We start from the raw sequence: 17,725 nt of genomic DNA on the forward strand, positions 1-17,725 counted from the left end.
ACACTGCAATGCCACATTTACCACGACTGAAAACGAACTCTTTGCAACTCTTGGGTGCTTTATGCATATCATATCGTCTTATGTATTTCTGTTTTAATGATAATAATCATCTACCACATATCATACAGGATATGTACCTTCTGTGGGACAGAAAGTAAGTTCACTATTTATTCCATTTTCGTGTTTCTTCTCAGTCTATTTTATAGACAAAAACTAAACTTTTACGCACCCAAGATTTGGAATAATTTCAATATCTAAATAATAAAAATTATAATGACAAGAGCTAGTTAGCTTTATTTGAGACTTAAAAGTTTAAAACATTTTCTAAATGTCTTTGAAAATGCTGGCATTCAGAGTCCTGAACTAAAAGTTTTGAATGTGTTGTCTCTTTTGAGTTTATTAACAACTTTATATACTTGGCAATCAAGATCTTTATAATAACTGCTGCTTGGGAGATTTTAAAAAACACCATTAAAGTTTGAAGCCCTTGTAATGAAGTACTTTACAATCTATGAGTAGGAAGAAAAAAAACCCACTGCTGTGAGACAGGTATCTTTTTTCTTTTTTCTTTTTTCTTTTTATAAGAGATAAGGACCCAAGGCTTGGAGAAGTTAAGTAACTTTTGCAGTTCTCTTCCCTATATAGTATCATCTCCCAGAGTGATTAACACACATACCTGACTAGCGAACAAAAAAAAGTAGAAAATAATAGGCTACATTACATATCGGATACTCTATTAAGTATGGTAAAGACTGATTTGCTGTTATGACATTATAGTAAATAATTTAGAGAAGAGATAAGTTTATTTCCTCTTACATGACAGTCCAAAGACAAGCAAATGGCCTAGAGTGATTAGATGCTTGTGTTCTAGGTGGTCATTCTGGAACAAAGAGCTGAGGCAGCAACACAACTCTCTGCAACATATTGCTTCCATCTTGGTCCAGGACGAGAACTCCAGTTGTTGCCATCTCCCAGGAGGAAGGAGTAGAAAGAAAACTTACATGAATATTATTTTCATTTTATTTTACCTAGTAGTTGTATCTATCCTGTACCGTCACATCCCATTAACATAAACTTAGTCAAATGACCACATCTACCAGTAAGAAAGGGTAGGAAATGTCTGTAGCTATGTTGCCATGAGCCTGTAGCCGAAAAGGAAGAAGGGGACTATGGAGGCTGGGGACCAGTTGGCCATCTCTGACCCAGATAGATCATTGCTAAAGGAATAAGAAGGGATTGAAATCAGATGTGCTAAGCTAGAAGACTTTCTAGAGAAAGGGGGTTTTGAAAGAGGTTCTGAAGGAAAGTACAGGATATGAATCAGTGAAGATCTTGGCGAGAAGCATGGAAGCAAACATTTTGCGGGGAAAGCCAACATATGGAATTGACTGCAGTTGCATTTACAGAGTGAAGTGTCTTTAGAGGAACCAGAGGATGGTTCTGACAGAAAATTCATTAGATGCTAGGTTGTATTTTTTTTCTATGCACTTTTAAGTCAGAACAAAAGGACTCAAGTCCCAGCTTTCCAGGCCGTGACCTTGAAATATTGGCTTAAACTTTCATAGTCTCCATATTCTTTACTCTAAAATAAGAGATAATGGCATTGCTTCCTAAGGTTATGAAAGTTATTTGAAATAATGAATATAAAGTAGTTACAAGGAGTAGTTACAAGGTGCTTGGTAAACAATATGTGTTAGTAGCTGCTACTACTACTACTACCACTACAACTACTACTACTACTACCACTACAACTACTACTACTACTATTTTTATTATTGGAGAAAAAAATTTCTCCAGTATTGACTCCCCTTGCAGTTATCACAACAAAGAGGTGATATAAGATGATAAAAGCCTACTGTAGTAATGGTCATAGAAATGAAGATGGGAGATTAGGCTTGGAAAATAGTCTAAAGATAGCTACAGATAAAATGTATTTATTTTTTTCTTGGTATTAGGTAATAGGATTAAACAGAAAGAAGTTACCATGTAGTTGAAATGAAAATATCTTTTAAAAATATTGTTCTTTTTGATTATTAAAACAATACTATTTGTGGAACATTTTAAATAAAGAAAAATATAAAGAAGAAAATGAAAATCACTCATAATCCTACCATCTAAAGAAACATTGTTAATTTTTTCCTATATATCTTTTTTTCTATGTGTGTAAGCATGTACACATTGAAGTTAAATTATCTGAAATAATTTTTCAGGAACAACAAATTTTAATTAATTGAGCTCCTACTAAATGGATCCTGAAAGTAAAACTTGGGCTAGAGTGTGTGTGTGTGTGTGTGGGTGTGTGTGGGTGTGTGTGTGTGTGTGTGTGTGTGTGTGTGGTGTAGAGTTCCCCTGGTCCCTGCTCATTACCAGTTGAGAACCGCTACGGGACTAGAGTCTAGCGGTTCTTATCCTTTTGGGGGTATAGTATCTCAGACCCTTTTTTTGAATCCGCTGAAAGTTCAGGTCCCTTTTCACAGAAAATTTCTCATATATACATACAGAAGACATTGCATGGAATTTCAAAAGTTTCATAGACTCTTTGAAACCCATTTTCGTTCCTTAGGGATCCACAGACCCCAGGTTAAAAGCTCTTCCACTATACCATGCTTAAGCTGATATATATCTCCTTTCAGGCAGATGGGTCATCTTTACAAAGTGAAGTTGTTGGCATTTTTATTTTCTTTTACTTTTCTCCACTACAGTAGAGCCAGCAACACTGAAGGCAACCAGCCAAATACGAACTCATGAATCAAAACCAAAATGGCTGTATAGATACTGTTTGTTTTTGACAAACTAGAAATAATCTTGGCGAAATCCTTTGGAGAAGTCTTGCAGGGGGACGATTGAATTTGGTAGAGTCAAAGAATGTGTCATGATTTGGCTTAATCTAAGCCATTTTTATTCCTCCTTTCTTGTGTTTGGGTTTATTATCTGTCTGCAGAATTTACACATTGAGACCCCTGGGAAGGTCTTATGTCTAATTATTTGCTGTGCCGTGTAGAGGGTACTGCAGACAATCAATAAACAATCAATAGAAATAGTAGCCTGCCTCAGAGACAAGGGTTAAAAGCTTCAACTGGCTTAGGTGCACGGTATTTTGTCATTAATTTTCTTTTGCTAGGTTTTTTGCCCTGTAATTTAAAGCTTAAATTTAAAGATTAAACAGAAAACTTTCTTTGCTTATGAGAACAAGCAGTCATTGTTTTTTAAAGAGGGACTATGTAATCCCAGGTGTTTTTCTCTGTTAATGAGAGAGATGGCTGTGTTTGCTTCAGATTGAATGAGCAGAGAAAGGGACAAGGCTATTTGCATGGTTAACTGACTATGAGCCCTTCATTCTGAAAGTAATATTCCCCTGGTGTCAATTACTTTTGTACAGACATCTGGATGTTTATCATAAGAGTGTACAGATGTCAACTTTTTCTGTATTATTGCTGGAAATGTGGTGATTACTTGACTTTGATATGAGTAAACATAAAATATCTAACATTTAAAGTCAAAAGTTCACTGCAGGAAGGGATTTAGACTGACGTTTATTGAAGAGAGTAGTTTCTTGGAAAAAAATCAGAACCATTCCTAAAGATACAGACACTGATAAAGTAAACAAAATCCTAGTTATGCTCTATTTAACAAATAAAATTTGAACATGACATTTATCTATTTCTTGAATTTGCAGAAGCTGGCTCTGAAGATATTGACATACTTCCCAATGGTCTGGCTTTCTTTAGTGTGGTGAGTACTTCTTCCTTTCCCAGCCTCAGTGGAGGAGGTACAAGGGAATTTGACAAGGCCTGCAGAGCAGTAACTTTTAAAATTTTTCACTTTCAAAAATGTTTTCTGAAAAAAGACAGGTCAAACAGGACCTTAGAAAATTTCTTCAAACTTAGATAAATGTAGAGATGAAAAAGTTTTTGCCAATTGATTTATTGCTTTTTATGACCCCACTGCATGGTACTAAAATATTCTGATGCAATCTGTGTTTTAAAAGTTTGTTATTGAAAAAGATATTTTGAGCATTATCGTGAATATTTGCTTCTACATTATACTATTTTAAATACAACATCTATTATACTATTTGCTTCTACATTATACTATTTTAAATACAACATCTACCTTTTTTTCCATTAGATATTCAATTTTGAGCTAATATTCTTGCCATTATTTGTTTTCAAACAATATACCAATACTTTCCCAGACAAGGCCAATGCTTTTTCTTTCTTTCTTTCCCCTCTGAATAGCCTATCGTAAGTGGAAAGTCATCAGCTGAGTTTATTTATACCCTTCACTTGTGCCTTAATTCTTATAAACTGGAAAATAATAACCTTTCTAGGCTTACATTAGAAAAACTTTGAAGTTGACTAACTTGCGTGATGCCGGCCTACACCAATATCCACTGTAATTGGAAAACTGTAAATGGGCTAATGAGGAAGTTCTGACCACCCTCCTTCCCTGGCTTGGGCCAAGGTGAGGGTCCTCAGTGTCTTCATGGGTTTGATTTTTCTTGAGGAAGAAGTATCGAACTTTGAAGGCTGCCTGTAATTATCCTGTTTCCTCTCAGCATCCATTACTTTCAAGCTCTGAGACTCAGGAGGGATCTGAAAAAGTTGGAGATGCTTTAGAAGAGAGTCGCAACACTAATAAAATAGTTGTCAGACTTATGAGAAAGGTGAGAGAACTCAGCTTAGATGAGAATGAGAGTTAGATCACTCTGCAGGCTCCTGATGGTTTTTATATGAAAGACTGTGAGCAGCTGGTTGTTACCACCAAGGTAAAAAACAAATACTGTGGGCTTTGGCAGAAACACCAATATCTATATTAAATTTTTAAAAATACAGTTTAAACAAGTTTCATTTACCTACACAGAATGAGTAAAATTATATTTCTAGAAGGACTCTGAGTTTGCTTAGAAGCACATGCTTGTATATGTCTATAGGCTGAGGAAAAAACGTTAGGAATAATAGTCAAAAATATTCATAACTAGATACGCAAAAATCCTTAGTAAAATTGAAGGCAGTTGCTTTTTTATTTTCATTTTAATTTTTTTCAAAGGAGGTGTTCTCAGAGATTTGTGTAATCCAGAACTCACCTGTTTTAAGATTTTTTTCCTTATCGGAATAAATCTGAATTAGGAGGAGGTCTCCAAGCACATAAACGTATAGCCATTTCAGCTGAGGGGCATATTACCATCAAAGTGATTTTTAGCATGTTACAGAATTTCTTCTGTTTTTTTTTTTTTAATGTATCCTTTCTTGGTTATATGACTTTCTTTTCTTTTGTCAAATTTAAAAACAATCCCACTTTACTGCTGTTTTGTAATTTCTCAGTATTGTCTCTAATATTGCCCAGAATACTCTCCTTTCTAAATGAATAACTCTTACGTCATGGCAGTTGTTTGTTCTTCTTACAATAATTTTAGTCCATCCAACCCATCCTGTACCATAGTTATGACTTTGACAGTCACCTCAAAACTAACATCACACTTAATGAGGAATTGGATGACATAGAAATACTGAACTATACACTTAAAAATGGCGAAGATGGTAAATTTTGTTATGTGTATTTTACTGCAAGTAAAAATAAAATAAAATTTAAAAAAAGAGAAAAAACAGTTTGATTTGAATGATAGGGAGAATTAAAATAACCGTGAATAGTTATCACCATCCCTGATAGGGCTATCTGTGCATGGAAACCATGCTATTATTTATGGGGTATTGATAAAGAATAGAGATTATTAACCACTGAAGTGGCACCGCCATGAGCAATAGCATAATTCCAGTTTATTCTACTTACTGGGCCTGCCATCCTTAATGTTATGTAATTTGATAGATTTTTTTTTTTTAATTGGAGAGAATTTCTGTTGTGTCCAGCTCTGTGCATAAAGTGAGACTTTTTGTACTATTAAATCTGCATAAAGTATGACTTGCAAGATTTAAAAGAGAAAGTCCTAGATTATTTCAGTGAGTGCCAAAAAGCATTAAATAAAATTCAATACTCATTCCTGATTAAAAGCTCCAAGAAAACTAGAAATAGAAGGAAACTTGCCAGAAACCTACAGCAAACATCATTCTTAGTGGTGAAACAGCTGCCTTCCCATTAATGTTTAGAAAAGGAAGAAAATGCCCCGAACACTATAGCCATCAGTAATCTACTAGAGTTCTTAATAATCCATAAAATGAGAAAGAGAAATATGAAGTAGAAAAGAAGAAAAAACTGCCATTATTTTCAGACAGTGCAATTACCTGTTTTTTAGACAATCCAAGGGATCATTTGAACTAACAGGCTATTAGACTTACGAGGAGAATTCAGTGCAATGGTTGGATTCAATATGTACATATAAAACTCAGTGGCTTTCCCATGCACTAGGAAAAACCAAATAGAAAATGTACTAGTAATAATATTATTATTAATAATAAAAATTCCATTGAGAACATCAACTTAATTTCCAAAATTTACACAGAAATATAAATGAGCAGAAACATTTAAGACTATTGTATAAAGGTAAAGCAATGAGTATGGGTATGGGGACTTGTGAGAGATATATAGATAGATAGATAGATAGATAGATAGATAGATAGATAGATAGATAGATAGATATATCTATATAAATATATATATAGATAGATAGATAGATACACACATATTCACACATACATACCTATATCTAGCTAGCTATCTATAACTCATATTTTATAAATAAAGCTGTAGTAATTAAAAAATGGCATATTGGCACAAGACTAGACATGAGTCCCCAAACAGACCAATATGTAGACAAGGATCTAGTACATGATAAAGGTGAGATTTGGAATCAGTGGGGAAAGGACAGACTATATGCCATTCACTGATCCAGGTCCTGGGAGTGGAGAGTGACAGCTGTGGTGAGGGTGGAGTCAGGCTGCCATTAATATATGCATAAGTATGTATATATGACAAATGTCACTAAGTGACATTTGGCACAGATTTAAAGAAATTGAGGGAAGGAACCCAAATCTCTGGGGAGAAAGCACTCCTAGGCAGAGGGAAAAGTGTGTATAACAGCCCCAAAGTGGAATGTGCTTGGTTTGTTTGACTGACATCTAAGAAGCCACTATAGTCAAAGCAGCACGAGTGAGGATGAGAGAAATAGGAGATAAGGGCACGGAGATGGAGTTTTCAGAGTGGGAGCGGTGAAGGAGGGTGAGCAGGGCAGAACATATAGGGCCTTTAGACTATCACAGGAATTTTTACTTTTAATCTGAGTGAGATAGGAGTTTTGATCAGAGTTTTGATCATCTGACAAAATTTGGATACTCATACGAGACTGGATTTCTGTAGGGAGTTAAGGACAGAGGCAGAAAGGCCAGTTAGGAGGCTATTGCCATCATCGTGGTGATGATTTGGACCAGGGCAGTCAGGAAGGAAGTGGTGAAAGATGTTCACATCCTTATGAAGGGATATATTTTTGAGGTAAAGTCAACAGGATTTGCAGATGGATTATCCGGATATGGGGTGTGAGACAAGGAGAGGAGTCTTGACTGACTCCATTCACCAAGACTTCTGGCTTTGTAGAAGCAAAGTACAGGCTGTAGGCTTGAGGGTCAACAGTCCGTTATAAACTTTCACTTGTCCCTGCCCTCAACTCTACTTGGTATCTCCGAGTCCACCAACTTTCTAGTTACCCTCTGAAGAGACACCACTAGTCTTTTGCCTCAACTCAGAAAAAGCATTTATTATTCGTCTTTCAGCTTTTCAGCTCCCAATTATTAATTTTTCTATTGTCTCCTCTCCGCTCTCATTGTGTTTGTAGCTTTATGCCACCACTTTTAACCATAGTCTTTATTTGTCATTTATTTATAGTTCCCACTTTAGTCCATAAGAATACTTAAGCTTTTATTTTTAACTTTTTCCTCTGTTTTGACAAGGGTCTAAAATATCCAGGACTCCACAGTTTTGCACCGGATAATCCTGGCGGAATACTAATGATGGATCTAAAAGATGAAAACCCGAGGGCATTGGAATTAAGAATCAGCCGTGGGTTTAATTTAGCTTCATTTAATCCACATGGTATCAGCACTTTCATAGACAGCGGTAAGAGCTGATGAGCCAACATTAAGAAACTTATAATAATGGTTTTTAAGTGCCTGAGCTATATTTCTGAATACAGTGGAAATTTTTAAATTCGAAGAAGAAAATAGATTCAGATCATACCTATCCTAGGAGAAGAACAATTAACTCATGAATTATTTCTGTATTCTTCATACAAATAAGTTGATCATTTGCCTGTTCAGCTAACAGTAAGTTATGCTCCCTTTGCAATTTCTAATAGTTAACACTTGAAAGAACATTTAGCTTTCATAACCTTTTCATAGACCTATGACCATTGCATTAAAAAAAGAGCTATATTTCTGAATTAAACTATAAACATATTATTCATGAATTCTGTATGTGGAGTGGGAAACATTCTTTTTTAAAGGTCAGGGGACCAATGATTAGAAATAACACCAGACAAACAGTGATGAGAAAGACAGGGAAGAAGGATGATCCGTTAGGTCGTCTAACAGCTTAGACATTCAACCTTTCCTTGCCCATGGTATTTAAATGTCAGTCTGCCCAGAGGTCCTATGGTTATGTCTTGTAAATTAACTCTGTTCTTTCAATTTTTTAGATGACACAGTTTATCTCTTTGTTGTAAACCACCCAGAATTCAAGAATACAGTGGAAATTTTTAAATTCGAAGAAGAAGAAAATTCTCTTTTGCATCTAAAAACAATCAAGCATGAACTTCTTCCAAGGTACTTAGTCCTTTTGTTTACTCTCCTTTTTATCGCTAGCATTTTCAGATTTTCCCCATGGTGGTCCCTTCACCTTTTAGGAGAGTTAACACACATATTTGCGTGTGTGTGTGTGTATTTTAGTTTTGTAAAGCAGGGAAAGTCAGTGTCCCTCATTAAATAATTCGTGTTCTCTGCGGACTCCCTTGAGAAATGATGAAACGCTGGACTACAGGGGAGCTGCTCTTCAGGGCCATCTGGGAGTAAAAGACAAACCTCACCATTTTTCCTGCTGTCACCCTCCATCTCAGATGACGCATCACCCAACTAACAATGATACCTTACCTGCCAAGGAAGAGTAGCCTGCTTTACATGGAGTTTGTATGTTTTGCACAGGACTAATGCAAAGTGCTTTCACAGGGTTAGTGATATCTGTGAGCTAATGGCCCTGCAGATTGGAGGGATTCAAATTGGAAGTGTGTCGCTACCACTTCAAGAATGCAGAGCTGGTTGATAATGTGGTTAAATGAGAATCGTGTGTACCTCCCCGACTCAGCTTGCATTAGTCTACTGCTTCTTTAAAGTTTGAACTTGATGAATATTTTTAATTTCTACTTTCCTATCTAGGGAAGCATGTAACTTCTAATCATTCTTCCAGAAATGCACTTTATAATAAATAGGAATGTAAATACCACCCAGGCAGCCTCTGCATGATGGAACTCTTTTGGAAAGAAGGGACCCACCTACCCTGTAGCTCTGTTTTTTATTTAACAAAGGAGAAAGTAGTGCTTTCAGAAATTTTTGCATTGGGTAATTGGAATTTAAATTTAATAACACCCTTGCCTAACTGGTTTTAAAATGTAATTGTTTTTAGCATATAAATCTCTCACCTGAAGCATCGTACTATGGCAATTTCATTATCTGTCTCTGCAAGTGTTACTGAGTGCCTGTTCATTCTTGGCTGGTTGACTTTGTGAATCAGGTAGAAACTGAACAGTCAACCTTAGTCTGACTAATAACCAAGCAGAGAAACTCAGGAAAATCTGGCAACTGAGTAAATGGAAGCTTAGGCAAATGCTTTTGGCTAGTTGGCAAATGTTATTGGCCAACTAGCTTGCCAGCCAAGGATGCTCTGTCCAGCTCTATACTATAGATAGCTGTGTCCCTACATGTTGTGGTTAAACCCTACATTTCTTGCTGACAAAAAATATACTTTGGCACCAAGTTTCTTTTTTTAAATAATAATCTTGCCTTACTTGACCTGTCTTCAAATTACCTGGCACTATACAAAATGGTTCTTTGTCAGATGATATTATAGTAGATTGTATATACTGATAGCCATGGGATTTTAGCTGAGCTTTTCCTGGGAAACTTCTTACCAAAAATTTAAAGCATGTATTGTGTAAACCTTCTGGATACCTAATCTTTAACATGGAGACCAACTGGCTTTTTATTTTTTCTCTCATGTTATTTTTCTCTTTCAGTGCAAATGATATAATAGCTGTTGGACCTGCACATTTCTATGCCACCAATGACCACTATTTCTCTGATCCTTTCTTGAAGTATTTGGAAACATACTTGAACTTACACTGGACAAATGTTGTTTACTACAGTCCAGATGAAGTTAAAGTGGTAGCAGAAGGATTTGATTCAGCAAATGGAATCAACATTTCACCTGATAAAAAGTATGATCCCTTATAAAAGTAGCTTCATTTCTTTTCAGTCATGGTCATGGGCCAAATGCTTTTTTCATTGTGGAAATAGCTTACTTAATATTTTTGGTCTGTGATATATGTAATATTTATATATAAGTGATATGTTATTAAATATACATAAAATCTTTATATATAATATGTAATTATATGTACTATATATTAATATATAAACATGTTTACATACAATATCATTGTAGAATTTAATTTTATAAATGTAATTTTTAATAAAATGGGATCATACTTATGTATACATTCAAAATATCAGGAAGGTGTTTTCTTTTAAATAAATATATCTTGTTTTATTGGCTGCATATTATTCTAAGGATGATTCTAAACTAATTTAACCAATTCTCTGTTGATGAATATGTAATTTATTTTTTTCTATGTAAAAACCATTTCGTATTTCTCATTTACCCCTGAAATTTATCTAAATATTTTTTTGAGAAAAAACTCCTGAGGGTAGCATGGTAATACAATGGTTAAATCTTCAGATTTTAGAGTCGTACAGGCCTGGGTTCACACGCCAGCTGGACGCTGGCTAAATGTGGTGTTAATTTGCACATTTGTACAAGTGTTTCTGTTGAACAGACCCTCAAAATAGACCTGTTTGCTCAAAGAATGACTCCTTTAAATGTTAACTTTAATAGATATTGCCAAATTGCCCTCCAAAATTACTCACTATTTTTATATATCCAACCACAGCCTATAGAAAAGATGTTAAATTCTCTATTAACTTTCTCTTTTACTGCCTTAGCACACTGAACAGTTTATACTAGTACAAATATAACATGAAATAAATTTGTCATTCCTTGACAACTAAATGTCTTTATTTTCGTGACACAGTTTCTTCTTTCTTCTTGATTACAGAAAATGAATGTGTAATCATCTAATTTAAATTGTTTATAACTGACCCAATCTAACCTCTCTGGCCAAACTTATTTTTCTTCCCAGCTCTAATCTTTCTGAGAATCAAACTTTCCAATCATTCAAGCTAAAATAATAATAATAATAATAAAGCAGGTTTCAGCTTGAACTCCTTCTCTTTCATTATTCCTATCCAACCTGTGAGCATGTCGCGTTGGTTCTACCTGTGCGTCAATCCTTCACTCTCGCCGCCTTTCCTCTCCATTCATAACTGTCTGGTTTAGTTTCTCATCCTCTCTGGCTAGAATATTACACTTCCTTCCAACTTGTTTTCAGTTTGCTTCCATTTTTTGCTGCTGTTGCCAATTTCGTCTTTGTATATTCCACTGGCCTTTCAGAGCCTCCAAAAGAGGGAGCTGTGTCTGCTTCATCTTTGACTCTTCTTGCTGAGCACTGCCAGGTGCAGAGCAAATGCTGGGTAATTGTTGAATGGAACTGATCACTTGTTATTATGCCTCTTTGTTATTCTAAATATTCAGTGAAACCCAATTGCTTATTAAATCAAGGCAGGCTAAAATTGGACTTTCTTTAATAGGCTAACAACAACCTCCCTTTTCTACCATTTCCATACTTTCCGTGCTTTAGACAAAGAACATATTATTTTGCAAACGTGCCCCTCTCATTCTTGCCCCTGTGCCTTTGCTCACTTGTTTTCTTCTGCCTAAGAGGTCATATTCTCAGATCCAGTCTCCAGTTCCATATCACTGCAGATGCCCCTTCCTTTGTGAACCCTTCTGTCTTCTTAAGAGTTAGATATTTCTTTAGCCTTTAGACCTGAAATAGTTCTTATGGTACCAATCATGCTGCATTATTTGTTGAATGTGTACAAACCAGTCTGATTCTACCGCACTATAAACTTTTCAGGGAAAAGGCTGTGTCTTCTTCATGTTTGTATCTGTCACAATATTGAGTTCATGGCTTTACACATGATAATTGCTCAATAGAACAGTTGCCGTGAAGCAGTCAATTCAATGAGTAAAATTACCATAAAGTAGTCCATTAATTCACCTTTCTTAGATGCAGACAGATTGTTCTGAATAGATACTTAGCTCTTACTTTTCAAATTCTCTGTATGTTAATAAATATTTTACTAAATATTAATGAGATTAATAAATATTCTAGTAAAATGTGTTCTGTACTGTAACATGTAAATAATACCCAGAAATGTCAAATTATATTGTAGAATATAAAAACTTTTTTCTGTACCAAACATGTGTTTATTGTCCATTCAGTAGCAGATATCACAGACTTTATATTCAAAATTTTGTCCTATATTATTTTTCCTTACAAGCCTTTTGAAAAATAATTTAACAATTCCATGATTGTTGTAGCAACACTGAATTGATTTTGAAAGCTTACTTTTTAAAAACAAATTGACCTTTATCAAGCATTCCTTGAGGGCACATCACTGATTAACTTCTTGGTAGGTTATAAAGACTTATTCTTGCATACTGTGTTAATGAAGCTTTACATTGTCATGGAGCTCTAACCAGTGATCCTTTCTGCAAAGGTACATCTATGTTGCTGATGTATTGGCTCATGAAATTCATGTTTTGGAAAAGCATCCTAATATGAATTTAACTCAACTGAAGGTAAAATATTTCTTTTTACATATAAAGTAGACATTATTATGCTTTGAAATCACATAGTTATACTATAATATAGCAATTCCTCACTTAGAAAAGAATAGGGTTGCCAATATTGCTATTCTGGGTTTTTAAATATTCGCATCTTATAACTGGCCAAGTCTCCTATTGCTGGCAAGCATGAGAACTGGCTGTGATTAGATGCAGCAGTGGGTTGGGAGTGATATTTGTCTCAGATTTAGATCCCATTCTCTGCAGTACCGATGGCACCTGATGAATTCCAGTAAGAATTTTGACAATTGAAAAGACTAAGATGAATCCTGAAATGAAGATTTATGCACATTGTCAATTCTTTCAATAATAAATAAAGGTGGGAATTGGGTTCCACACCATTATTATTTTCTTCCTGTTTGACAATACATATTTTAGATTAAGACTTTCCCATTTTGCTTTGAATGAGTTCTTTGAGCTAACTGATCATTGTGCATCTTTTAAGGGAAAAGTAATTCATTTTTTAGAGAGATTGATTATCACCCTAACTTTCTTAGTTTTGAGAGAGATAAAAAGTGACTGTGAACCAGTTTATTAAATTTATTTTAAGCAATATTGGTATTAAAGGGGCGGGAGCAGGGAGATGTTTGTAATTCCCCTCCCCATACGTAGAGGCAGAGAAGGTTAGCCCTAAATTATTTAATCAAGTTTCTCATGCCATTTAGGTACTGACATTTTTTCATTTGGAAGGTACTCAAATTGGATACACTGGTGGATAATTTATCTATTGATCCTTCCTCGGGGGACATCTTGGTAGGCTGTCACCCTAATGGCCAGAAGCTCTTCATTTATGACCCAAACAATCCTCCTTCATCAGAGGTTTTTATACTTTTAGTTTTTCAGCCTTAATTATTCAAGTCTTTTTGGACTAGTAATACAATAAACCGTCATAGGGAATGATTTGTTTCGTTCTTTCAAACCAGTAATACAATAAACTAATGTAGTGGTTTTACAATTGCTTTAAGCCAATAATTGGCAAAATTTCGCATTGTTCAAATACTTTTAGAAAGGTAATCTTTTGATGTATTAAATTATGGTGGCAACTAGTCAAAGGCATTTTTACAAAGACATGTGCCCTCCCTATGTGGTATACTGGCAATTTTTTAAATACCTGGCTTATTGTCAGCTCACCACATGACATTACTTTTGTTCATGCTAGAAGTAGTGTGAAGGTAGGCACATTAGTGTGGAAGTACTTATATTAGCACTCAATTACTATAATAGCCCTAAATCCTGTGTTGGCATGAAATAACTAGATGGTTGAAGAAAGTACTTCCTTTGAAGGTTTAAGAAAATACTTTAATTTAAACATTAAAAAAATTGGTAACTGCTATTTTTCAGCAGCATGTCCTCTTAATCATTGTGTCATTGTGGAAGACAGGGATATTGGTGGTTGAGTCACACAGATGTATGGTGGTTCCATATTAATCCTTTGTATCTCTGATAGGTTCTCCGCATCCAGAATATTCTGTCAGAGAAGCCTACAGTGACTACAGTTTACGCCAACAACGGATCTGTTCTCCAGGGAAGTTCTGTGGCCTCAGTATATGATAGGAAACTGCTCATAGGCACTATGTACCACAGAGCCCTGTATTGTCAGTTCTAAATTGTGCTTTTGGTATGCAAGTGTGCTAACTTCTCTTAACAATTGATTTTCTATGCATCACTAATTCTGAGGGAATTTAACCAGCAAAGTTGACCCAGAAATGTATGAGACTCGTATAGTTAATTTTACTTCAGTGAGGAACAGTCCCATTAGTTCTTACGGCACTTTCGACATAAAAAGAAAATGAACCATTTTTTTAAATGCTAAGTAAAGAAGAGAGAAGAATACACTTTGCACAAAATAAGCCTTACCTCTTTCTTCCAACTGCCAGAGTATAAATCCTACTGAAACAGGGTAGACCATATCTCCTTAAAATATGCTTGACCTCAGCTCCAACAGTGACCACTGTGACTACTCAGAACTACTGATAGATGACATGTTTGGATGTGTTTTACTTACATCTTTGTTTACTATTTAAAAAGTTGGAGTTATATTAAAGACTAACTAAAATTCAAGTTTTGTCTGTGTTTCATTCTCAAGGCATGTCCTCAGGAGGGATAGAAATGTGGCCGCTTCCACGTGTGGTTTCCTTGGGACGGGCAGTCATGACATGGTTAATTTCTCTCATTGAAAGTTGGATATAAATGAGCTCTTTATTTGAATAAAATAAAACAATCAATTAAATATGGCAACTCAAATTCTGAGTATGGAGTGTTCCATTAGCTCTCTTCCTTAATGGGAGCCCACTTTGTATATAAAGAAGAGATAAAAGGTTAGAGTTGGAAGATCAAGGCACCTCCTCATTGAACATAACTATGAACTTCATCAGGAGAGATGAAGTCCAGGGCCACATAGTTAATCCTAGTAACGCTAGGTTCAAGGCCAACAGTGCCTTACTCACAAAAGATAGTTCTTTCCACTCACTATACCTCGTTTAAAATCATCTTAAGCCCTGGAGAGAGATTTTCATGTGTTTCTTTCTACTGTGCCTTATCAAAGCACTTTACTTCTCATACTTGTCCTCATCTTCAGCATCATTATCATCAAAATATTTGTCAATTACCATGTGGCAGACAATGCACTAAAAATAGTCCATTATTATCTCATTTAATCCTAATTACAGTCACAAGGGAGTAGGTATTGTTATTATATCACTGTTAACATTTCACAGATGTTCAGAGTCACCCACCTAGTAAGGGGTGGCTCTCAATCTATTTCTGATGCCATAGGCTGCGCTATCACCATCACTCACTCTACGTGAAGCTACTGCCATGGAACTAATGAGGATCTTGTTATTTACTCTTTTTCTAATGTAAAGTTTCTTCTGTTTATATATCAGTTTGATTGCTGATTTTGGACAAATAGTTTAAATGGTTTTTAAATGTAAATTGCAGAAGTGTTCTTAAACTTGGCCTCCGTTCACTTGAGTTGTGTTTTTATTTATGTTTTTGAATAGTCTGTTATGAACATATTTTGGAACTATTTCATGCTAAAATAATTGCTGTTTTTTTGCTCTTTCCATTGTCCAGAGGAAAAATGTTAAGCCATAGATGAATAAAGCAAGATTAAAAATTGTTCACTAGGGAGAAACATGTTTTAAATTTTAAATTATAATAATGACTATCTTAGAAGCTACATCTATAAAAAGTATCAGACTACAGTAGGAATAAAATAAACTTGTTTTCCATTGTGCTTATTAGAAATGTTATTCGGACAAAAGTAAATATGTTATTAAGTACATGTATTACTTATCTTAGAAATTCAAAACAATTTTGTTAAATAAACTCTGCCCTCTCTTTTGCCTCTGTGGGCCATGAGGGATTCTATTTGATCTAATCATAAGTATATTGTGCATTTATTTATGGTGCTCTTACTGTGATTATGTATTGAGTTCAACCATTTGATTAGTTATTAAGAGGTCAAGTTATTCAAAAGGACTAAAATTACTATTGGGATATGCCACCACTAGATGGGTATAAGTCTCATAGAGGGAGGGGTATGTGTGCATGTGTGTGTGTGTGTGTGTGTGTGTGTGTGTGAATTTTAACCTGAGATCCTGTTCAATGACAATAAATATCCTTTTGGTGTTTTACAAAACCTCAGCTTCTTTACAACAGCTAAATGTGAACACAAATACCTAATACAAGGAACAAGGAAAATGAAATGTAAGCTCTAATAGAGTAATTGTTTCTCATTTTGTATATTGATCAGTTACTAATGATAACTAATTTAAAGCTGATCCTTTTTCTAGGGTTTGATTTGCTCAGTTTGAACCCTTTCTTGTAGTCATAACCTACCTACGCTGGGGAATGTCTACTTGGCAAAGTAATGAAGAATGAATAATACCCACAACCACACTACCCGCATTTACTTTTCTTTGGCTACTTGTAATTTTCATTACTCACTTGGCTTTCCATGAAAGGATTTCTGGATGTGAGAGAAGGAGGCTCGAGAGAATCCCAGTGGCTGTCTCATGATTTTTAAGATTTTTATTCAATAAAAAGAAGAAAAGAGTCTAGTCTAATTTTTATAGTTGTGAAGAGAATAACTCAGTTTACTTTAAAATTTTTCAATATATCGAATTGCTTTTCCGTAGTCATTCCTGAGCTAGGCATTAGAATACAAGAGTAAATCAGACGCAAAGCCTGTATTATAATGGGAGATTTAACAAATGAGAAAATAGATGATGATGATTAAATAGATAAATTAGATAGCTACATATTTGATTGATTGATGATAGATGATAGATAGATAGGTAGATAGATACTAGACAGACGGATGAGAGAGAAATGGAGTGATTAGAAAGAACTAAATAAAGAGGCGTGATTAAAGAATAATTCGGAGAAACGTACTCCCTCCCCATCACATGCAACTTTTGAAAAATTTAAACTTACAGAAAAGTTGAAAAACTAATTCAATGACTGCCTGAATATCCTTCACTTATATTCACCAATCACCAGTTTTCATTTTGCAATGTCTTCTTTATCTTTCCAAATTAGATGCTTTTATTTTTCTGAGCCATCTGAAAACAAGTTGGAAATACTGTAAAACTTCACCTCTGCATACTTCAGCTTGCATCCTCTAAATATAAGGACATTCTCCTACATAACCACAGGGTTATCTTAACACCCAGGTGTTAGGTCCAGGACGGCCCTC

At 35.0% G+C, this 17,725-nt stretch overlaps 1 protein-coding gene across 1 annotated transcript in view; it reads left to right on the forward strand.

Annotated features, from left to right (window-relative positions):
* LOC120615003 (serum paraoxonase/arylesterase 2) overlaps positions 1-15,084 on the forward strand; it is a 24,444-nt gene extending 9,360 nt beyond the window's left edge. Inside the window, exons 3-9 of the mRNA XM_039878048.1 lie at positions 3,677-3,732; positions 7,899-8,064; positions 8,642-8,768; positions 10,232-10,432; positions 12,897-12,978; positions 13,714-13,842; positions 14,471-15,084. Coding sequence (XP_039733982.1) covers positions 3,677-3,732; positions 7,899-8,064; positions 8,642-8,768; positions 10,232-10,432; positions 12,897-12,978; positions 13,714-13,842; positions 14,471-14,629 — 920 coding nt within the window. The 3' untranslated portion in view covers positions 14,630-15,084. The remainder of the gene's footprint in view (positions 1-3,676; positions 3,733-7,898; positions 8,065-8,641; positions 8,769-10,231; positions 10,433-12,896; positions 12,979-13,713; positions 13,843-14,470) is intronic.
* Positions 15,085-17,725: the final 2,641 nt, after the last annotated feature.

The sequence above is a fragment of the Pteropus medius genome, unplaced genomic scaffold, assembly GCF_902729225.1.
Source record: "Pteropus medius unplaced genomic scaffold, Ma_sr-lr_union100, whole genome shotgun sequence".
Lineage (NCBI taxonomy): Eukaryota > Metazoa > Chordata > Mammalia > Chiroptera > Pteropodidae > Pteropus > Pteropus medius.